General features: G+C 36.0%; 1 protein-coding gene across 7 annotated transcripts in view; it reads right to left on the bottom strand.

The window, feature by feature from the left end:
• The window catches only part of EMB1135 (RING/FYVE/PHD zinc finger superfamily protein), a 286,460-nt gene that overhangs the window by 111,305 nt on the left and 150,175 nt on the right, over positions 1-24,980 (bottom strand). For all 7 annotated transcript variants that reach the window (XM_089811317.1, XM_089811315.1, XM_089811319.1 and 4 more), the window contains exons 21-23: positions 9,072-9,167; positions 8,747-8,834; positions 8,530-8,650 (exon numbers count right to left, since the gene is read on the bottom strand). In XM_089811317.1, the coding sequence (XP_089667443.1) occupies positions 8,530-8,650; positions 8,747-8,834; positions 9,072-9,167 (305 nt within the window). The remainder of the gene's footprint in view (positions 1-8,529; positions 8,651-8,746; positions 8,835-9,071; positions 9,168-24,980) is intronic.

Genomic DNA, 24,980 nt, shown 5'->3' with positions numbered 1-24,980 from the left:
GCTTGAGACATGTTTTAATGCGTATTGGCCCCCAAAAAGTCTGATTTTGAAGAAACGCATGTCTTTGCCCTCCAAGAACCCGATTTTGATCATAAATACAGATTTTCTTGATGGATTTACATAAAATCTTTTCCATTTGAGGCATTTTTTATGGGCAATGAGTTTTTTTGCATTCAATATGGATCTAACAAGCTCAAAAACGTTTTTGGAAGCTCTAATCTAGGGCACTTTTTTAAGAAATCAGCAAATAACTCCATTTTTTATCCATGTTTTTGCTCCAATCCAAATCAATTTGGCTTTATTTGGTGTTTGCATTGCATGTTGGTGCATGATTTGACATTTAAACACCAAATCAATTTGCTCATGCACCATGGTGAAAAATGTTTTTTGCTAAAAACGTCCCAAGCACATGTATTTCAATACGTTGGATATTGGAGCAATTTTAGGGCACGTTTTGGCATCTTTTAACAACTATTCCTTGTTTGCTGCCCTTTCCTATTCAAATTTGTAAAAGTTTGAAAGATTCAAACATTTTTGGAGAATTTTTCAACATTGGAGCATCTTTCTCCTTCATTTTTGGCACTTAATCTTCACATAACTAGACTTCTTCTTTCTTGCTATTTAATTTGTACTTATCTTGCTGATTTTATGCACATAATTGCTTGATGATTTCCATTCGTTGAAATCTATGCCATGGAAAGTGCATTTTTCCTTTAAAAATGAAGAATTTGTTCATTTTAAATTTTTTTGTTCTTTCCCAAGTTCCAATTTTAAATTTGAGTGCTAAAGTGTTATGCATCTTGGCATGTTTGAGTCACTTTCCAAAGAAAAGTTTTTCTTTGTGTTTTTTTGGTTTGTGTTTGCTTGTCGGTTTTCTCAACTATGGAGAAGTCACAAGTTCTTTCCCAAGAACTTCTTGTTGCTTCACTTCATGCACATCATGTTCCACATTTTGTTTCTGTGTCGCAACACCTCACCTATCATCCGACAAATGCGATTACATGTTTTCCATCTCATTCACCATGCGCACATGCATATAATCTCATTTTCCGTTTCCATTTTCACTCATCTCACTTTTCGCATCCATTCGCACAACATGATTACACAAAATGCCTTACGTGTAATCACATCCAAAAGGTCCAATTTTTATTAAAGTCACTTTTTGAAAAGTCAAAAAGATGTCATTTTCATCTCCGATGTACTTTGACTTCCTCTTTTCACCAAAAGTAACTATAAAACTCATTATCCCTCTTCCATTTTTCATTTCTATCCCTCCATATGCATTTGCACCTCCATGAGCAAATACATATTTTCGCTTATTTCCATTCACACTTACATGTGAAGTGCATCCTCCACCCACATTTGCATCTCATCTCTTTTTTCATCTCCCGTTACATGTTGCACTTACATGTACTCATTTTTCATGCAATAATGCCTTGAAAACCCTAAGTCACTTTTGAAATCAGTAATCTTCAGTTGCACACATTCCCATGCGTTCCACCTTGATACATTCTCATTTCAATCTGTTTCATTCCATCTTCCATATTTTCACTTTTATAACACTTCATTCCACTTTCCGTTCCTTTCAATTTCATCCATTGCATATGCATATGATTCCTTTGAGATCATTTCGTTGGATCTACCAAGTCTCCATTTTGTTTCCAAATCTTTGTTGATCACAAATCAACTTGTATCGCGATTCCATCTGATGATGTATTTATGTTTAGGGATTTTTCTGTTGCAATACAAGCAAAAGAAATGTCCTCACCATCAATATCCAAAGGCAAAATGAAATATCAATATGATAAAGAGTTGGCTCATGTAGGACCTTCATCAGTCATATCTATTCTGGATAACACAATGGACACAAGGATTGGTCATGTGGATGTGGCTGATTTTTTACAAAGAGTTGAAGCTCCAGCTAGTCATGAAATGAAGTGTATCAAGAGAAGTAACATTCACCTGGCGTCTACATTTCCTATGGCGGCCAACCTAATTTCATTCTCGGATGTGCACAACGGTTTACTCCAAAGACGAAGACTATCAAAGAAGTTGACGGCAAGGTTATCATTAGCCTTGATCCTGATGTCATTGAACAAATCTTCAAGGTTCCACATAAAGCAGAATGTGCAGATTTGACCAAAGAATCATCTTTCGCATGTTGGAATGGGCAAAAGGGTGATTATCAAAAGTATGTCAATCTTTATTGGTTAGACAATAAAAGAAGCAACTTCTCTAGATGGCCAAAGATTGTTCATAAGTCTAACTTTAAACAAGAATATAAGAATCTCATCATCTTTCTCAATAAAATTTGTGGCCTTAAAGATTCTACTTATTTCGAAGCATGGATGTATAAGTTCATATTTCAAATCATGGAGAATAAAGGACACATCTTTTGGGGAGAACTCATCAACACTGCACTTTGCCAGCAAATAGGCAACGTGGGAACATTAGTGCCCTTCTACATGAATTCTTATCTTGTTTACATTGTTGCTGCCATGGGATCTTTCTCTAGTCCATCTACCAAGGGAGATCTTCTTCAAGTTCCTATTTGGGATTACTATGACCAAATCACTTTGGCAAATAGTAAATTTCGTTATAGAAGAGTCCAAAATGCTTTCTTTGGGCGTTTCCAATGTTTGTTCAATAAACAGTAATCTGTCCAAAGAGTATTTGATGCAGCATGGGAGAAGGTGAACAAATACAGCTGTATTTTCATTCACTTTCCCACTTTCACATACTTGAGAGTTGGATATTTCAAAAGCGAGCCATATACTTTACCTAGGTATGCTACAAATCAGATCATTTTGATCGAGCTAGCTAGATAGCTCATGTACGTGCAGAGTGATTAGCACGCAATGCATAGGCCTAGTTTCGGCATTACCTCAACTAAACCTTAAGCTATTGGTAACTATTCGATCATTTCTCTAACTAAAGCAAAGAACATGGAAGCAAAGTTATAGTTGATCACCTTGAAGAAGTTCAAGGCAAGATTCGACTTTGATTACTAAGAGATGAATTCTCAAATGAATAGAGCTTACACTCATGTTCATTGCATCGAGGACATCTGGATTGATATGACGACAAAGCTTCACATCATGAAGATGGACTACTGCAAATTAAACCTGTAGCAGATAATTGATCTTCACATGTTGGAGACGCGTTCAAATTTCCAAGTTGAAGATGATGGCAACATCCTTGATCTAGAGTTTCATCAAGCCAACTTTGATAAGAAGTCCCCTTTTCCTATCCAATGGCAACAAAAGGAAGGTACGTCTATCATGGATAGATTTCAATCCATCTTGGTAAACACTAATAAATGGTTGAAAAATAAAGGCCTTAAAAGAGTAAACACTAAGATGGGCTTGGATTGTGGAAGTATTGGTCCTCCTAGCAGGAAGTCACAACTACAAATCACGGGGAAAGATGGTGCTTCATCTTCTGATGCTAAGGGTTCCCTCAAATTCAACCTGAAGGGCGGAAAAGGAACTAAATCATCTCAAATCACTGAACCAATTCAAGAATCAAAGGAAGAAATAGAAGAATAATTGGAAACAGAATCTGATAAAGAAGATTCAAATGAAGAAGGGGAAATCATGATCATATCTCCTCCAAAGCCTATACAACCTTGTACACCATCTATACATAAGCCTTTTCTGCATGAAGTAGATGACGATGTGGATTCATTCTCCACTATTTTTACTCCTTCCATTTCAGTCTCAGAAGTTAATACCATGGCTCTTCCTATTTCCTCTGTTGCTCTTCACATCCCTACAAATGAACAATATGAGCATTTAGTAAATGTGTTTGACAATTTTCCAAGTCTTACAAGTGTTCAAGTTTCCCAACTTGATACATCTTTGACAAGGTTTGAGCTTTTCATCACAGAGTCTTCTCAGCATCTTCTTATGCCTTCAGCTGTGCAAATTGATTTTTTTCTATTACAACGGAAATAAAATCATGATCAATGCCAATGGTCTCCATTGTATCTGCTTCTACTAATGAAGGTTTCACCCTGCCTACATGGTTGAGGAAAATAACAATGAAGAGGAGAAAAGTGGTTGTTCCTCCGGACAATGTCCCCGTTAAGAAGACCAAATCCAAATCTTTGAAAGACAAGATTGTTTCAAGGATTTTGGTTGATTTAGATAAAACCAAATTTGTTTAAGTTGTTGAGCCCCTAGTGGACAAACCTGTTGAGGAACTTACTTGTTCTAATTACAAGTTTACTGAAGTTGAAATCGGAAAGCAATCACATTTAAGTTCTTTGCAAGATGCTAAACATGCATTGGCTAATGTATCAAAAAGCAATCATGAGCTATGGGAAAAGAAAAAGTAACTGAAACAGAAAGTCTCTCGTCCGAATGAGGTCATTCAGAAACAATCTTCTCAGTGTTGTTGTTATGTCTCCAACATCTAAGGAGAGAAAGTTGATTGAAGCCGTGAAGTCTTGGATATAGAAAATCATTAATGCGATCAGATTTCCACAATCCATCATAGTTATGTAAATCAGTTTATGGATTAGATTGTGTGGAGATTCATCAACGTTTCGTATCACACTACGTGATCCATCATCGAATCATTTCTGAAGGAGTTCGAGCCATTACGGGGACATTTGCAGTCCTTAGGCATGTCAAAGAGATGAATGAAATGGAGCGAAATTTAATGTCTTCTTTGACTCAAGAAGCGGATAACTTGAAGGAAAACCTCGATGATTGGAATGAAACGGTAAGATTTGATTTGGATGCCTTGGTCTCATGTGACGTTCTTCCGTCATGTGAAATGTTCTTTAGATATCAAGGACTCATTGGTTACACAGAGGAAACATTGAGGAAGCTCATCACAAAGTTCCAGGCGGCATTTCGAGATTGTCAGGCAGTTGAAGCAAGTGTTACTCGTGATTTGGAAAAGATGGGATGCCATGTTATTGATGAATCTAGTAATCTCATTGCAGTCGAAAGAGTAAACATGGAATATACAATCAAGATCAATGCTAATGTAGACTCCGAAGACTTTGGTTCGCACACAATGAACAAGTTTGTTTAGTATAAATCCTTGACAAAACACTAGTTAGATGCTATGGCAGCAAATTCCGAAGTTGTACAAACAACATATGCAAATGCAATGAGAGTAGAAGTCATATCAAAGACCATGGAAATTGTTGATCTTCACACAGTACGTGACATCATTGTCAAATCCAAGGCGCTGAGAAAAAATCTTTAAGATTGTTGTTTTTGTTTTTATTTCATGTTAGTAGTTGTAAAGGATGCATTACATGAAAAAGTATAATTATATGTAATGCAGCGAGTTGCACGTGTAGTTGCATGTAACCCTTTATTTTCTTCTGTAGATAGACTAGGTCAAACTTGGTTGAGTTGCTCCCAATTTTTCCTCCATCTTTTTCTCAACTCCTATACATATATAAAGGAAAGCCCCCTCATTGTAAAATCATCATTATCTTTATGCAAGAGAGCTCTAGAGAAATTGTGCCAGCAGAACTTTGTTTGTGTAAGCACTATTTTGAGAGAAAGTGAATACAAAGGAGCGTTTGAGGCTTAGCTTTGATTAAGTGCGATTGATACTAGCATGAGTTACAAGCATCGTCTAAAATTCATCTAAGTTATCTTTGATTCATATGATCTTGTGTTCTTGGTAATTCTATCTCATGAATTGAATAGAAAAGATTTAAGAAGCAATTGGAGCCAAAGCTTTGACCAGGAGCAATTGTGGAAGTGTATAGCTAGAAGCTTTGTCTGTAGCTTATATTTTCGTTCTTAATTCACAAAATAGTTAAGTTACTCTTACTTTTAGAAGCCTTTGTGCCCTGATTGTAAGGCTTCTCCATATAGAAGAACAACCGGACTTAGAGCCAAACCGGTACATTTTCATCTAGCCTTTGAGTAAGTGAAGATTTATTGGTATCACTGTTTCTAGCTCTGGATAGAAGTGTAGTTAGAGATTCACCCTGCCCATTACTCACTCGACAAGTAAGTGGATTCTTTCTTGAAAGATAAGAAGAAAGGATACTGGTAATGCCCATTTTATAAAATCTCTCGACTTCTTGCTAACCTTGAGTTGATCCAAGGAACAGTGAGAAGGCAAAGCCTTCCATTTAAGGTAGGAGAGACTCTCACACGTTGTGGCTGGTCATCCTATTTTGCGACTGGATTTTTTCCCAAAACTGTCGTTTGCAAATTATCCACCCAATAGGGTCAAGTATAAGAAAGTTGACTTGGACTTACATAGGTTCACAGACTCAAATTGGGTTGGAAGTGTTATTGATAGGAAAAGCTCTTCAAGATGTTGTTTCAGTTTAGGCTCAGCAATGATACCATGGATATGCAGAAAGCAAGCATCAGTAGCAAAAAGTTCCACAGAAGTTGAATACATTGCAGCAGCAATGGCCTCTCGGGAAGCAGTTTGACTAGAAAGCTACTTGTGGGATTATTTGGTGAACCCATAAATCCCACTATTATTCATTGTGATAAATAGAGTTACACCAAGCTTTCTGTGAATCCAGTTTTTCATGACACATCCAAGCATATTCAAATTTCTTACCATTATGTAAGAGATATTCTAGACAAGAAAACTGTCAAGTTAGAATACATTTGCACTGCAGATCAGACAGCAAATATTCTTACCAAACCTCTCTCTCAAGTGAAGATAGATCACTTCAGAAAAGGACTTGGTATAGTTGAATTATAATACATTTGTATTCTTTAATTATTAATGAAATAATTTTGTGTTAAAATTATTATTGTCAGGCTATTGACTGTTATGGGCTTCACTGTTTGTATTCATTATCTAAGAAGTGACGATCTTTAAGATAATGAACACTTGTATAAAAGACATTATAAGAGATGACGATCTCTAAAATAATGTACTGAACAGTAGAGAACTACTGTAGATCTGGATGAATTCAAGATCACATTGTGATGTAGACATTTCTATGCCTATGAATCACAAATTGGATAAGGGAAGAATTTAATCATTCTCCGAATTTTATCCTATGTATTGGTAGATCTTAACTCAAGATCATATTGTGATATAGGTCTGTCAGTAACTATGAGTCACAACTTGGATAAAGGAAGAATTTAATCACTCTCTATATTTTATCATGTATATTGCATTCCATGCAATACTGTTATCACAAGTATAGGTGATAAGTTATATCACAGGTATAGTAATATGACATAATACCATGTGTTCAATGATACCACATGCTTAGAAGATTCAGATAGATATAGAGTATCAATCTATGCTTATTCATCTTAATTGATGGTGCTAGATATGTAATCTCTCAATATGATTATCAAGTTAAGAGGGAGTGTTGATTTTGTAACTCTGACATCATACTGATCTGAATCTGCAGATCGTCTATGCATGAAATCCCTTAAGTGAACAGGCATTTATAGTTGTGATTTCCTTTGTTGTGATCAACGTCTCCTTGGGGCAATCTTGTTAAAGACAAATATGATAAACTTGGTTAGTTTAATTACTAACTAAATGTCATCCTCATTAGACGCCGATTTCATGAATGCAATTAACGCTGACCTAGAGAGGGGCATGTCATGTCTAAGGACAGGCCCCTTGGTTGTTGTATTTATGTAGGGTGTAAATGTGCATAAAGGACACACATTCAAACATAAGTATGCTCCTTTAGCATTTACTGCCTCATACGAATTATAGAACAAATATATATTTATTGCAGAACTATACATTATATAGTGGCAATAACACTTGATAGGCCAATAGTGGCATATTGTGATGGTTAAGTTGTTGAGTTGTTATCTTTGCCATCAAGGTTCAAATCTAATGGGGATGAGGTCCCCCGTTTCTGGCCTCACTAGTTCATAGCTCCAGGTCAAAGCGTTTACCACTCTTTAAAAAAAATTTAAAAGAACACTTGATGTACAGTCTGGGATATTTAAAGACCATCTTCAGCAAGGTTATAGGTATTATATCATAATTGTTTTGGTTGTCCAGAATTTGCAGAAAACTTACACAAATGCCTTCTCAATATCATTGAATGAAAAATGAAATTTCCCTTTTCTTAATTATCATACCTTTTGTCATCCCCTATTGTCCTCTAGAATGGCCCTGAAAAAATATTCACCACAAACATATTCCTTTTGTCCTAATTGAAAACATGGTGGGACATAAATATCTCCTCTTTTGTACTCTATTGAGAAACAATATTTTAGGAAATCTTCTATACCAAAACCTACAATCAAATTTTCATCTTACTACTTTACTTATTAAAAACAGCAATATCTGTTTAGTTTTTGTTCCATGCACAAAACACCGTACAAGATGTTGAGATACATAAGGTGATGTTCCCTGCATCTTGGCTTCATCTCTAGAATGACTTGTCACAATTAAACATACCCTATCCTTAAGGTGTGTCTATGTTTTCCAGAGCCTACTAAATGCCTGGTTTCTAAAAGATACAAATAAATAAAATTCTGCTACAAATGCAAATAATGCAGTGTGTTATGTTAGCTGTAAGTGACCACATGTTCATCTTACCTGGTAATGCATCCCTGATGATTCCCACTGAGATCAATGCTGCTCTTGCCTTCCTATGAAATTCATTGACTCTTTCCGGATCTTCAGATAAACACTGTGGAGGTAAAACTGGCGCACCACCCTGCAAATTATTTTATAAAAAGAAGGAAACTATTTTATCTTATCGGAGCATATATAAAATCATGATTGCATAGGAGATAAAATTCAGCTGTTTTACCTGTTCCATGATAGCCCTGTATACCATACCGAGAGCTTTCTTTCCATAAGCACTGTCATAATTATAAGCACTCAAAGATGGTCCTGCCCTGCAAATAAAATCTTGTAAGGGTCAAATCAATAATATGTTTAACACATCAAGGCATAACAGGCCCAACCAATAAAAAGTATCAATCAAAGAATGACTGCTTCAATAGACAATATTTAATGCTCAAATAATAAAGTAATGATAAATTACTCTCCATAACTAAGTGTGTCATAAATACAGTAGCTATATAAAATTGACAACAATCAAAATAAGTTCAAAAAATCAGCCTAAAACATACCTACGATCACCTTGTGTCAATGCCCCAAGAGTTTCCAACCTTTTAGCAACAATGAAAGCAAACCGACGCTCTCCTCCCAAATTTGTAAAAACTAATCTGTGAATGTTTTTGGAAAATTAACTGGCATTCTATAAATTTTCAGGTCCAAAAATTTTGAAGGACAATATAAGAACACAATGCTCTAAGATTATCAAGACGAATATATATTCTACCTTGAAAATTCATTTTTAGACTACAATCCTAGATCTCTTGATTTTAAGAAGAAGATGAGAAATCTAACCAAATTTACATACAAACGAATCAAAAACCAAAGATGAAATCAATTAGTTCAAACCAGCTAGATTGTTCCAAGCAAATAGTGTCTATCCAAGTCTACGAAAAAAATCAAAAGAGAACCCAAAGAAAGAAAAAGGATTCACATAGGCCTCTTTGTCAAGAAAAACGTACACTATGTTTAAATACCCATCTATAGGCATACATTCAATAAGTTAACAACCATAACAATGTGCTGATAACATTTGGTGTATGGAAATCATAGTATGCTAATGATATAATCTTCACAACTCGACAAGCTAGATGATCATTAGAAATTACCTGTGTACCACGGGGATGTTAATGGAAGCTTAGAAAATATTAAATAAACAGCAATAACGGTGAGCATAACAAATACAAAAGACACAAGAAGCTCTCCTAGGAAAATCCTTCCACTTAAAGCCAAAAACCCAGCCACACAACACAAATATCACTCTATTGATAAAGAAATGTTCCAGTTTACAATACTTTTCGCTTCATACAATATATATAATGAATAGAGAGAATCTTCATCACACAACTGGAGGTCTCTTTAATTTCCAAACATATAACTCTTCATATTTCCATACCCATGACACATGCTACTTTGTATAATATTATTTCAAATATTATTACAAATGTTTTTTCCAACAAAAGATGCTCATAACAGTCATAATTCTATTTCATAGAATCAAAGATAAAGATCTCTATCACAATTACCATCTCCAACACTCCATCTTAACAGGGGAGAGATCTTTAGCATAGCAATTAGATATAGCTGCAACCAAAGATGTTAATGAAAAATTCTCATCACACAGATTCTCATATAATAAAACATGTTATCTCAGCATAACATAATTCACCATAAGTACATAATTTATGACTTCCACCATACCTACTCACAGAGGGTGGTCCAAGGGCTTTCCCTCTTAGCAAAAATGAAATTTGCTAAATTTATCATCAATGGACTCTCTCAAAAATCACTGAATCGCTCGACCTGATAGGCTTGCAATGATCACAGTCGACTTGAGTCGTGAACTCTCTCAACATGATGTTATCATGGAATCACATGACAGGCTTGCAAGGATCACAACTAGCTTACATCACAAAATCTCTCAACATGATGTTGTCATGGAATCCCTCAATATGAGATCTAACACCCATCCCAGAATCTCTCAATGTGATGACATTATAATCTCTCTCTACATGATGTTCACCATGATTTACCTCATAAGTGAAAGAGCTAATATAGTTGTCATTACAACCTTATTAATTTCACATGAATAAGAACTCGTAATCAACAAGAACATCACCACAATAAGATAGTTAATGTAACCTCCCTCTAAAGTTGAAGATCTCCCTCTCAATAAGCAACATCCTCATCTCATTGCATCTTGTTCTACCTTGCAACCAAAAGAGATTTTAACAAATCATAAAATCAACTATAATCAATGTTAAAATCATACACCATTCTCAAGATTCATGATCCATATTCTGAGATGTAATCATAGACACTTATCTCTTTAAATGCATCAAATCTCAAAAATGTTCTTAAGCTTAATCAGTTGTTAACTCTTAATAATCAATAGAACTATGCTCATATACTCAATGTCTAAAGAGATGTAGAGATAGTTGCACAACATTGGCCTTCTTGACTAGTGCAGGTGACGCCTTGATGCTAATAGTTGTATCTGGTAGATCAAGCTTAGACATTCTCGATATTTTCCACCTCGATACTTTTCACCTCTCGCAAGAGATCAAGGATCCACCATTACAAAAACCCATCAAATTTCCATGTAGCCAAATATTACTCTTGAACTTCTTATGAAGATCAACACTCAATGACCACATAAAGCATGAACTATCATCACCATATAGGTATAGACGGCATTAATGAACTGAACTAGGTGAAGCAATGAATGAGGCATCGAGTATGACTAGCGCCTCAATCCTTGATAACGGATTTATAGAGATATTGTCAACTCTATAATATTCAAAAGAAATGACTCCATGTACACTTCAATCCTATATTACAGATTTATAGGAAACTCCCCTACTTTAATCTTTTCCATGTAGAGATTGATGTTCTCACAAATAACAACTCTGAAATAGTTCACAACACTCTCCTCTTGCATTCAACCAGCAGCCCATTTTGCATATTCCACACAAAAAGCTTCCCAGATTGTAGAAAAATATCGAGCAACTGAGATAGTTCCTAAAAATTCACCATGACCGCCTATCTAACTTTCTCCTTCACTACCTGCTCCCATTTTAGAATCTTCTCTCCCTAGAAACACACGCATGAAATAATATGCGAATATAGAAACAAAATCATGAGACACGCTACCATAGATGTTTAGGACATTGGTCCATATGAAAGATGTGAAGATATCCATACAATACATCATGCAATGACAAGAAGATCCCTTGAGTTTGCATAAACTGAAGCTCGAATCACAATCGCTTCACCAGAAAAAACTTGACACAATATAAGTGGTGTCACTAATGAGAGATAAGAGGGACGACACGGCAAGAAAAACAACAACAAAGGAGGACACAACATACTTAGGCCAAAGTGCCACTTTAATGGCTGAACAAGCAAATATACATCTAAAGTTTATGATAACACTAGCCGTTCATACAAAGAGACAAACCCCTGATGTAAAACAAATAGAAAACAAAATGGCTAAAATCTAGAATGAAACAGATGACACATAAAGAAAAGATTAAAAACGACATATGAAAGAAACGTCAAAGTCTTAATAAGATATCGTAGTGAGATGACCCTGACAATGGAAACACGAAGAAGTGAAACCAAATACAAAGACCTAAAAATGGCATAATGCTAAAATACATCGACAAGACCAAAAATACATCGCCAAGGTAAATGAGGACGATTTTATGTAATCATCGTCAAAAACAAGAAGCAACATAGGAAAGGTAAAATGACAAAGAGCCAGCAACAAAGGTATGATATGAAGAATAAAGATACGAACACATTTCCAATCCAGCCCACAAAAAAAGAAAACAAAAATAAGATACAAAAACAAGACAAAGTATATGAGAAACGGTAGAAATAGAAAGGAGAAACATCTTTCTATCAATTGCAAACAAAATCAAAAAAATATATAACCAGACAATCAATGCAAATAAGTCTAAAGCGGATCAATATTCCCTCATGAGTTGTCATAAACCTATTTCTAATACCATGTCATGTCCCCAATTTTTGCCCCTCCTTAGTGACAACATTTCTAGCAAGGTTGGTCTATTATCTGGTTCCCATAGGCGAGCAGAGCATAGAGGGAACCAACCCAAGGACTTTGAGAGTCATGCATGAGATTCCCAAGTACTTTGGAGTAGTAGACAACAGTTTCCTACAATTTAGGAGGGATTCCTAATTTGTAGGGATTGACTAGGAGTGGTCTAAGAGGCATTTGGAGACCTTGGCGAACGTTTTGGAGACTTAGAGTGCATCTCCTATTTTTTAGGAGGCATTCCTATTTTTAGGGATGGACTGCCAGTTGACCCATCTTGTTCGGCATCAGTCACAGACAGGTGACAAGATCAGATTCATGTTTGATTGGTCATTTTGGGCCTTTTGGGACCATTTGGGAAATATTTTAATATATTTAAATATTTTCTAAGTTGGTGATTAAATAAATTAAATAAGGTTAAGTTTTAGCCATTTTGGAGTAATAAGGGGTTTTTTGGCCTCATCTGGATGCGCATCCTATGGTGTGATAGCTAGTTGGAAAGGTCTCAAAATTCTCTAAATCTTTCTCTTTGGTCTCAGGGCATTTCAGTGAATGGAATTCTATCTATGAGGAAAAAGGTCATTTTCTAGTAACATGACCACTTTAAAATAAGAAATTATAACATTTTCACTACACAATGCCACTTGGAGACACTTAGGGTTCAATTTGCAATTGAGAGGGGGTTATAAGGAGATGGAAGCTTCATTCTAAGATCATCTTTTGCATATTGAAAAACTTGTTTTTGTGAATTGGCTCTGAGAGAGCAATTCTTCATCCGGGACGCAAATCCCAGGTTCTGGATTGGCTGGGACGTAGCCCTCGGCAGTTATTGGCATTGGATTCTTTAGACAGTGTGCGTTGCTATCAGGGATAGAGTACACCATTCTTTATTGTAGATTCAGGTTGCAGATTTATGGTTTCAGCGTTACAGATTGAGTCTTTCAGCTGGGACGTGATTCCTTGCAGTCTTACGACTGCCATTTGCAGCAGTTTGGCATCATTGTTGGATGTAAGCTCCTTGGAACTGCATTGGATTTATTATTTGGCTTTATAAATCAGAAATCCGCATGGTACGATTTATAGCAATTCTGATTTGGCTCTATATTCTTATTTATTTTCAGTCTCCTCTCATGTTTATTGTTCATTATTCATTACTATTGTGAAAACTATCAAAAAACCCAAAACAAGAACAAAACCTTCTGCAACTTCTGTCTATTCTCAAAGACTATCAAAGAAATCACAGGAAAATATAGTTTATTAATTTAAAAACTACAGCAGATCAGCAAGGGCATCTATCAGGGATCTTTCATACCATGTGAGATCATCAATCTCCTTCTGCCTTTCCTTCTTTCTTCCCTTTTTTGTCCTTCCTTCTAGGTGGAATTGGGGTAACACCTAATATATCCTCTTTAAAAGCTCCTACTTTCATGGCGTTAAGCTTTAGGTATTATCTACCCTCTTTAAGTCCTCCCTTCCCTTCATTTAACCGCTTGGAATCTGCTCTTTGCACCGAAACATCTATATCTCGGACTTTGTGCCTAATTTCAGGGATCCAGGACCTATTTTGGGATCCAAAAGGGATCCCCTGTGTTCGAGTCTTGTGTCTGGATACATTCGAGGGATTATTCCAAGGCAAGACGGCCTACAATAGTTAGTCAAATCCGAGCTCTATATAAGCACTTCCATTTCCTCCATTTGGCATCCAAGTTCGTACATGCACAAGCACTTTAACACTCAAGCACTGAAGAATTCAAGTTTTCAGTCCTTCAGGTCTTCAAACACTCTTCAAGCATCCCTCTATTGAAGATCAAGGATTCAAGCATTCAAGTAAAATTACAAGAGCTATCTTAAAGATCTCCTTTAATCCATACAAGATCTATTGTTACATCATCTACATCCACTCATCTTCATTTTCTTGATCCAAATCAATTGTGCATTCAATTCAATAGATCCTACTATTGTAAGATGAATTTGTAAATTTACTTTATATTCATGTTATTTCAATTATTTCAATTCAAGGTTAATTCTTAACCAGGGGTTTGATTAAGGAAAACCCCCCATCGGCTTTCTTCAGTATTGCGAAATTAGAATCAACATCGCACTCATTCTATCACGATTGACTGGGTCACACCTAATGCATCAACGATGACCAGGTCCCCCCTCATAATTCAGTTTAGGCCTGACAGAGTGTTGAACAATTTCTGGGTTTTGTCCATTGTGTAGTTTCAAACTTTGACCTATTGAATTTCACCTATTTTAATCAGTACAAGCATAAAATCAATTTTAAAAGGTGTGTTGTCTACGTTCTTTGTCCTTTTAGCATATTGTCTTGTATCTAGCCCTAGCTTATAATATCATCTAGGGTTTTGAAGGATTTAGGTATCGTTTCCTCTATTGTTCTCGAGACATAATTTGGATTAGTGCTCCTTTCTTGGTTGGTTAGCACTAATCTTTCTAGATCTGGTTCTTTAGAATTGGCGTTGAAAGGACCTATCTCCTTGACTTCCCTCTCCCTATTATGTAATGTGTGTGGTTATGTGATGAACTTAGGTTTCATATCTTTTATTCACATTTCGAACACTACACTAATTGGTGAACCCGTCTATGTCAACACTTTCTTTTGTGGTATTAAATTCTCCTTTGCATCCCCATACTAAAAGTTAGATCTTTGCATTTCATTGTATCTTTGTATGCTTTATATCTTCTTTCGTTACATTGTGTTTTAGTTCATATCAAAAGGTTAGATTTATTTTCTGTCTTCTTCCCTTGTTTAGTGTATGAGCTTTACTACTTTTAGTCCTACTTATAGTATTCTTGTTAGGGGAATTCGTAGACTCGTTGCTCTTTTTGATCAAGATTTCTCTTCTCCTCACCTCAGGAACCCTAGTGACCCTATGGTTTCTCATGATCCTAATCCTCTTATGGAGCATGACTCTTCCCATTCATCTCATGATGAGGATGATGCTTTAAGGGTTCCTCCTAAACAAGTTGATAATATTGCTAATGAGATTGATAAAATGCATGATTGGCTTCTTCGAGAAAATCACAATATTAATACTATTGCTTCTTTTGATGCTCTTAAGAAAGTGATTTGTAACGATGAACATGGTGTTAATCTTTTGAGTGGTCCTACCTTGTCCATACTCATGTTAAGCCTTTGACTCAAGCTGCATCTACACTAGGAATGGCTCCACCACTTTCTACTCTTCAACATGCTTTGCCTATTTCTACACTTATCTCTAGCATATCTACTTATGTTGCTCCTATTGGGACTACTTTTGTTCAATCGTCTACTCCTCTTAGTAGTCTTCCTAATCCTTCTTTTCCTGTGAGTGTTCTGCCTATTTCATGGCCCACTTCACAACCTTCATATAATAGTGTTCCTTTCACTTATCCTTATCCTCCTACTGTGGTTCCTAGTGTTCTACCTGTAGTTCATATTACAAGATTCAAGAATTGGCAGATTAACGGATTTCCGAATGATTGATTTATATTAACAAAGGAACAAATGTGTTCCCTATAAAGAATTACAAGGACGGTGTTTCTAAAAGAAACAACGTAGACTAAAGACGAAATTAGAAAGAAAATTGAAGACAGGATAGGAAACATTCCTATTTAGACTAAAGGCAAAAGAGACAAGATATGAAACATTCTTATCTAGACCGAAAGACGGACTATAGACAAGTAGTTGACCATTATAGAAAGTATTTAACAAAGGAGATAATATCTTAATAAAGATATTAAAGATATTATCTTAATACCCTCCCTTAATGGTCAATGTACGGATGTCGGAACATTCTGGGATAACTGAGACCCTCCCTGGATCTACAAAATGCTGAAACCAAGAAGCTTTGCCAGAAGAGTGCTATGACTCAAAATGAGATTGCAATTACAAAACTTCGTTTTTTGTGGAAAAAACGGTAAAACCCAAAATCTCATGCAAACTTACATATTGTAGACAACATGAAATGATTTTTAAGGAGGAAATCAACAAACCCACTGAAGAAAACATAAACAAATTCAGAAGGCGAAAAATGCAACTTCGCCTTGATCAGGAAGCTCAACAACTTGTGTTGTTGGCTGGGAAGCATTTTGTCTTGCTTGGGCAGCCAAACGTTTCCGGCACTCGAACTTCATATGGCCAAACTTGTGACAGTAATTACACTATACATTTTGCTTCGTAGAGCCATCTAGGGATTGAGCAGAGGGTTGATGCTGGAAAGGCTGAGAAGATTGATGGTTGCCGATGTTCTGTTGAAAAGATTTTGCAGCAAATGCCTGCTCTCAAGAGGTTGTAGAAGCACTACTACCAAACTGTTGTTTCCAATGATCCTGCTACAGAAGTTTGGTGCATAATTCTGGAAACTTTAGATCAACATTAGTTGACGTAATGTTGAGTGTTTCTCTGAAGTGCTCGTAAGACGATGGTAGACTTTTCAAAGTGATGACTACCATATCCTCTTCCTCCATTTTCCGACCAATAGCTTTGAGCTGATCGCGGAAGTCCTTAATCTTTGTCAGATGCTCTTGCAAAGACATACATTCATCCATCATAATGGAGAACAGTTGATTCTTCAGAAAGAATGCCCAACTTTTGTCAGATGTTTCATGCAGCTCCTTCAGATATTTCCAAATTTCTGCAGCTGACTTGCCAGAACGAATCTGCGATAGCTGATCATCAATAATAGAGCTTAAGAAGCATAACAGCCTCTCGATTGCGATCATCAAACTTGTCCTATTCTGCTTGGTCGGAGGTCGAACGAGTCTTTGTGCCTAGAACAAGCTCATCCAAACGACGATATTCAAAGATGGTTAACATGCGCTGCTTCTAGTGATTATAATTGTGGCCATTGAATCGTAGACTGCCCTCCAACATCAGATTAGTCAAAGATGCCATTTACATGAAGTTCGAGGCAATGTTGAGGCTGACTCAAAAAAAATGACAAGTGCCCAGAAGAGTAGACGGAAAACCCAAAAGGAATCTACAATCACAATGTAAATCCGTCGGCCCAAAAATCGAGGCACGAAAAACAAGGTACCCAGAAAATCTGACGAAGACCTAGATGAGATCTTGAAAAACCCACCAAGAATCTTTAAAAAAAAAATTTGAGGTCAAAAACTAGTGTTTCGAGCAAAATAACAGTCGACGGCCAAAGAGGTAGAATAAGCAGAGAAAATGGTCGATTTTGGTTTCAAAGTCGAACCAGAGGTCTTGCAACTACAGAGATGTCAAGACTAGGTGAAGGGTACGTTTTTGGTAGGAAAAACGCGACATTCAAGGCTTTCGAAATGCCATGAAAAACGAACACCAAATCGCAAGTTGCAAAGCAAAAATGTGAGTCGAATACTAGATTGAATGTCGTGATTTGCAAGAAAAAAGGAGCCCCTAGCCATAGTTTGCAGACTCGGACTCGAAGAGTACTCAGCCAGCCCAAAATTTTCAACTTGGCAGAAACTAGCCATATACTCGACAAAAACTCGAAAAAAAATCGACAAATCAAGAAGTATCGATAGTTAAAATATCTTAAAGAAACATATTTTTTTGCAGAATTCAATTACAAAATGTATTAAATTAGAAATTGACATCTCAACAGAGAAAATGCGTAGTTTTATAGCATTATCATCATGTGAAAAATGCATCTAATCTAATGTTTTCTCTGCATCGAGACCTTTTACCCACATATTTTTACATCTATAAATACATGAGAGTTAAACTTGAGAGTACTCGGCCAGCAAAAAAATTGAGAGTACTCGGAGAGTTTGCAAACTATGCCCCTAGCTATTGTGGACACGACTTACAGACCAAACAAAAACTCCAGGCCAAATATCAGACGCAAGCAAAATAATATCAGACGTGATTTGCAGATTAAGGCATCAAAATGCAAGATTAGGGTCACAATTTTTTTTAGAGAGAAGGCACGATTTTTACCATTCGTGAGCAGATAAAAACGACCAAGGATATAAACGACTTTCATTTTGTATGGACGTGATTTGCAGATCCATAAACCGTAGCCGAAACTCAGATGTGCACAAATAAATTTCTCAAAGAAGTAGAAACCCTAGACGGGCTATAGAGAAATCCTTAGAAATAATTTCAAAAAATTTAGCAGATAATTTCGAAAGAAATAATAAATTTTTCAAAAAATTCCTTATAATGGCTCTGATACCATGTTACAAGATTCAAGAATTGGCAGATTAACGGATTTCTAGATGATTGATTTATATTAACAAAGGAACAAATGTGTTCCTTATAAAGAATTACAAGGACGTCGTTTCTTTTTAGAAACAACATAGACTAAAGACGAAATTAGAAACAAAACTGAAGACAGGATAGGAAACATTCCTATCTGGACTAAAGACAAAAGAGACAAGATATGAAACATTCTTATCTAGATTGAAAGACGGACTATAGAGAAGTAGTTGACCATTATAGAAAGTATTTAACTAAGGAGATAATATCTTAATAAAGATATTAAAGATATTATCTTAATAGTTCCTTCTATTCCAACTAATTCATACACCCTTCCTAGTGTATCGAATGTGTCTATGCTACCTATTTCCTCTAATGATTCCACTATCCTTAGTCTTGCTCAGGTTGTGTCTTCTTTGTAACAACAACTTGCTTCCTTTACTCAATCTAAGTTTAATGTTGCTACATGTGCTATGAGTAGTCCTTTGTGTTTTGACATTATCTGTACCACTACTCCCCAACAAGTTGATGTGACTTGCCTTGACACTTATAATGGTACCGGTGATTCTATGACACATCTTAAGAATTTCCAAGTTCCATGTAGTGACTATGCTCATCATCATAGGACTTTAGCTAAGTTGATTTCTTGTACCTTCCCTCGCAAAGCTTTGCAATGGTATTGCTCTTTGCCACCTTATTCTATTGATTCCTTCCATAAACTTGCTAATGCCTTTCTACAACAATTTCAGAATAATATTGGTCCTTCTGTCTCTTTGACTTATTTGATGCATTGTAAACAAGGTCCTAAGGAGAATGTCACTGATTTTATTGGTCAATTTAAGCATTCACATGCTCAAATTTTTATCCTACGCCTAATATTGATATTCAGCATATGTTTCTTGCAAATATATAAAAAGAAAACAGAAATAAGATTTTGCTTACTAAGTTTACTTCCTTTTCACAACCTTTTGCACCGCTTCATCATTATCAATTACAACTAAGTTAGTTTCAAAGCATCACTCCAATGGCTCTTGTACCTATTGATAAGAGTGATGCTGCACCTAATCATAAAAAATTCCATAAACCTAAAAATTATGTCAATATTAACTAATGCATGAATACAATGGATAAACAAGTAGTTGCCGCATCTCGAGGCATTGATACTTCTTCCTCTATTTTTCAGATTAATTGTAAGTTTAATCCTCTTTATGAGTCTTTACATTCTATTATGGGTAGGTTGGTTAGTGCTAATATGATTATACTTCTTCATGTTAAACTACTTCTACATGATGTCTGCACTTTAATACTAAAGCCTTTTGTCAATATCATCATCAACCTGGCCATGATACTGAGGTGTGTTATTCTTTGAAGCATAAGATTAAGGATTTGATTGATTCTAATGCCTTATTTGTTGATACTCGTGATACTAGAAATAAATCTGTGACAGGTTCTAATCAAAATTTTCAAATCTATAGCAATCATTTATCTCAACACACAACTAATACTATTATTCAACATCCTTCTTCTCCTCTTGAGGTGACCGTTGCTTATGATACCTTACAACGAGAGAATGACAATCCAGTAAATGTTGTGGAACATGTAGTTCAACCCCAACCTCCACCTAAGAATTATATTCCCTCTACATCAAATGATCAACCTAAACCTAAACCTAATGGTAAGCATACTAGAGCACTTGATATTTTGTTTATTGATGGTGATATTTTCAAGGCTGGGATGGTCCTCTTTATATTGCTACTTGGATTGCAAAATATCCTTCTTACGGATGTCTTTTTTTATCCTACTTCTATGGTTAATGTTATTGCTGAGGAAGTTTTACATGCTAAGCAAAGACATCATGATTTATATGATTCAACTGATACTTGGATTCAGACTTGTAATGGTTTCTTGTATCCTCCTCAAAGATCCATTTCTTTCCCTATTGAGCTCTATGGTAAAGTGGTGAATAGTACCTTTGTCATCATTCCTACTTTCAATCAATTCCAAGTGAAGCTTGGTTTACCTTGGTTGACTTCCATCCAAGTCATTGCTTCCCCTATTCATCAGTGTATTAAATTTCCTTATGATGGTGAGATTAAGATGATCAATCATAGTCTTTATCACTGTAGTAACCCCAACCGGTTATAACTTTGTCAAACACCAAATTCTTCTCTAGTTCAGTTGTTTAACATTTCATCAAACATTTTGCAAGCAAGCTTTGATACCACTGTAATAACCCCAACCGGTTATAACTTCGCGAAACACTAAATCCTTCTCAAATCCAATTGTTTGACAATTTGTCAAACACTTTGCAAGCAAGCTCTAATACCAATGTAATATCCCTTACCCAAACTGACTGATTTTATTTAGCTCAAGGAATATTGTCAAACACTTGTATGCTACTTTTCTCTTTTCTAATTTTGTTGTGTTTCAGATTGTTTGATATAGTTTGAATGATGCTAAGAAATTCAGTATGTTTGCAAATGATATTACAATTACTCTTACGATGAACTAACATGCAAGTGCAGTTCTCTTTAGTATTTTCAATGCATATACATGGAAACTAGATATGGAATGCATACCTACAGCCAACTGACATTTTCACAAACAATTGGCATACAACTATTATGCTGATCATATATGCTATTAGATGGACATTTCGTCAAACAAATGGTATGCAACATATATCCCATTTATTGAATTCATTCTTATGTACAATGTTGCTATAAATTTGCCAAGACAAATGGGCTTACAATAATTACTACAGCAATGCCAAATCTGATTCTGAGTTATTACTTACAACAACAAAATTATATGCCTAAGATTACAGTGCTAACTACTAATAGTTGCAAGAGGAACCTGATAATAGTGATACCCACAAATGGAGATGAAAGTTGCAATCGGAATTATGTATAAGTACTGTAGTGCAGCATTGTTCACGCGTACTGTAGCAGCCAGCAATAAATGTATTCTCCAATTTAAGCACAAATAGAACTCCAAAATGAAGCTCTCATGAATGCCAAATTCAATGGATATTTCACCACCTCAAATGGTTGCAACACTAAAGAATTGATGCTCTCCAATGGCTAACTAAAATCAGAAACCCTTAGTTTCTTCTTCCAAGTTTATATCAAATGCAATTGACAATAATTGAATGCCTAACAATGAAACTTTCGCCTCTATTTATTCTTTTCCTTCACCCTTCTAGAAGGAAATAAAATATTATTTAATTCCACTCTCTAGAAGCTTCCCCTTTTCCAAAACAATAACTAGTTGTGCTTCTAGAAAATGCACTCTCTAGAAGCTTCCCCCTTTCCAATACAATAATTAGTTGTGCTTCTAGAAAATTAAATTAATTAAATATTTAGATTTATTTATTTATTGACTTTAATTTAATTTATTTCTCCTTATTTCTCCACTTAACCTTCGGAGAATGAAAAGCTAAGAACTCCGTTGAGGGTATGAAAGATGGGGAACATTACATCCTTCTAGACCTCAACTTTGTGGTACTCTTGATTACTTTTTGCCTTCTATTCCTACTATACCTCCTACTCGTCCAGATTATATTTTTCAATCTTACCAAGCTCATAGTTGTCAGAGGTTGCTGAGTTGAGTATGCCAAGGGACATCTCTCATGGTCTTTTACGTACACCTTCAGATATTTCTTTGGATTCTTCTATTTCTAATGTCAACCACCTCTTGCATCTATCAATCCTTCTACCGTGGTTCCTTCTTCTAGTGTGGTTCCCCATTCTTGTGCAGCTCCTCCTAGTGCAGTTCCTCCTTCTAGTTCTCAACCTCTCGTTGTTCATCCTCTTGTGCCATCAAAAGGTGAGGAACCTATGGTTGTTGATCCTTCATCATCTTCTCAACAAATTTCTAATAAAACTAAACGTAATTGGCATGCTCGTAAACGTCAAAAGAACTGCCCGGCTCGTGCTCAAGCTTGTATAAATCCTTCTCATCAGCCCCTATCTGTAGAGAATGTTAATTATACTAATGAGATATATAGATATGATATTCCTAATTTGGATTCTATTTCTATTAATCTTGATGAAGAAGATACTTTAGATGATGATGAGCATAATATTATTGGTCTTGATGTTGATTTACCTAACATGCTTTCTATGTAACTTAAGCTCACATCTAGCTCTAAGAATAGTGACTCTCTAAAAGGTCTTTGAATTTAGCTATTGTTTCTATTGTGTTGGATATAACTACTCTTGCAAGTTATCCACCTTCTCTTATTACTACTGACTGAGATAGGGGAGGAGGGCAACATGCTTGAAGTGAGTGCTCTAGCATAGTAGCTTTTGGTGTGTTTGTCTTCTGATGTACTTCCCCTGTATTGAATTTGCTTAATGTTTGTTTAAATTTCTTTAAACAACCCTTGTTGGTTTGTCGTCAAAATGCTAAAAAGGAATAAAAACATTGTATCATTCTTCTATTTCTATCTTACCTCTTCTATCTGTTGTTATATGTAAAGCTGTACATGTGTTATTATTCGTACTTCTATCCACATGTTGTCTTCTTGGAATTACAACATTGTAGCACCAATTCTTTTCGGTCTTCATGGTGGTAGTCCAAAAAGACTCATCTTCATAACTCTTACATATCTTTCTTCCATTATGTTGTAGTTCTACTTCCTTTCGAGGATGATGATATTTCATACTTGATATTATATTTACATGTTATCATATGATCATGTTGTCCCCAAAGTTAGTAGATCCCTTTATGCTTTTTGTATGTTCATTTCACTTGATTTATCTTCTCCTGGAGCCATCCCATATGGAAATGTCTCTCAATGGATGTACGTGTACTCAGTTAAACTCAATGCTCTTCTTAAAGTGTTAGCAATGACTTTAACGTGGGAGCATATGCTTTTCTCAGTTTTGCAATTGAAACGTGGTGTAGTGAGCATGGATTCTAAGTATAGCTTGGGGTACTTTAGCCCTAGATACTTAGTATACTTAATAAGTTATCCTCAAATCTATGCATTGATACTTCATCACTTCTCTTTGCACACATCTTGTGGAACCCTTTATGGATTATACACAATCCTAAAGAACGGATTCTTCATGCATACCTTCAATATAGGAAGTAAGCATCCTTGACATCAGGTCTCTCGTTCGTTTACATACACATATGCTAAATCTCGTCTATGGGTAATGCATAAATCTCGTCTATGGTTAACACAATCTTGTTGGACCTTTCCATAGTGATACGAAGAACATGGATCCATGGATAAGCCCTCTGATGGATTGAAAAGTAGGTTACCACCCCGTAAGACTATTCAATGCCATCTTTTGCAGGAGCTCTTCCAGTGATTCACAATAGGGTGGGTGCTCTATTGGGCAAGAAAATCACTTTCCTCTTCTCTCTACTTCTTTCAATCAGTGATCTATCTCATACTATGATTTAGGAGTTAGCAAAGCCTCAATACTTTGTGGGCTCAACGAATCCTTTGTCTCCTTGATCATAATGAGAGTATCTCATCCTTTCTGCTCTACCTTACCAAGAGTTTGAATAGAGTCCATAGTCTACCTAAAGTGGGACTAAATGTATCGTCTTAAATTGGAAGCACTCCAATTCAACGAAGACTTAGGACCTATTTAATGTTTGATCATCAATCTCCTTGCACCTTTCCTTCTTTCTTCCCTTTTATGCTCTTCCTCCTAGGTGGAATTGGGGTAAAACCTAATAAATCCTCTTTAAAAGCTCTAATTTTCATAGCATTAAGCTTGAGGTAGGATCTATCCTCCTAGGTCTCCTTCCCTTCATTTAACCACTTGGAATCTTCTCTCCACAACGAAATGGCTATATCTTGGACTCTGTGCCTTATTTCTAGGATTCGGGACCTATTTTAGGATCCCGAAGGGGCCTGGATGTTTTGGGCCCTAGTAAGCCCCTGATAGGCTAATCAGGGTCGTACTGCAGCCTTGAGTGGGCCCTATTTTGGATCCTATGTTTGGGTTCCATGTCTCAATACCGTTGGGGTGTTAATTCCTAGGCAGGTTGGCCTACAGGAATTAGTTAATTCTGAGCTCTATATAAGGCCTTCCATTTCCTCCATTTGGCATCCAAGATCATATATGCAGAAGCACTCAAGCACTTGAGCATTCAAGTTTTTAAGCTTTCAAGTATTCAAGCACTCTTCAAGCATCCCTTTATTAAAGA

This window comes from Cupressus sempervirens, chromosome 11, assembly GCF_028749045.1.
Source record: "Cupressus sempervirens isolate cs-2001-9-10 chromosome 11, ASM2874904v1, whole genome shotgun sequence".
NCBI classification, from domain to species: Eukaryota; Viridiplantae; Streptophyta; class Pinopsida; order Cupressales; family Cupressaceae; genus Cupressus; species Cupressus sempervirens.
The sequence above is the reverse complement of the archived record's forward strand: the minus strand, read 5'-3'. Positions and strand labels throughout refer to the sequence as shown.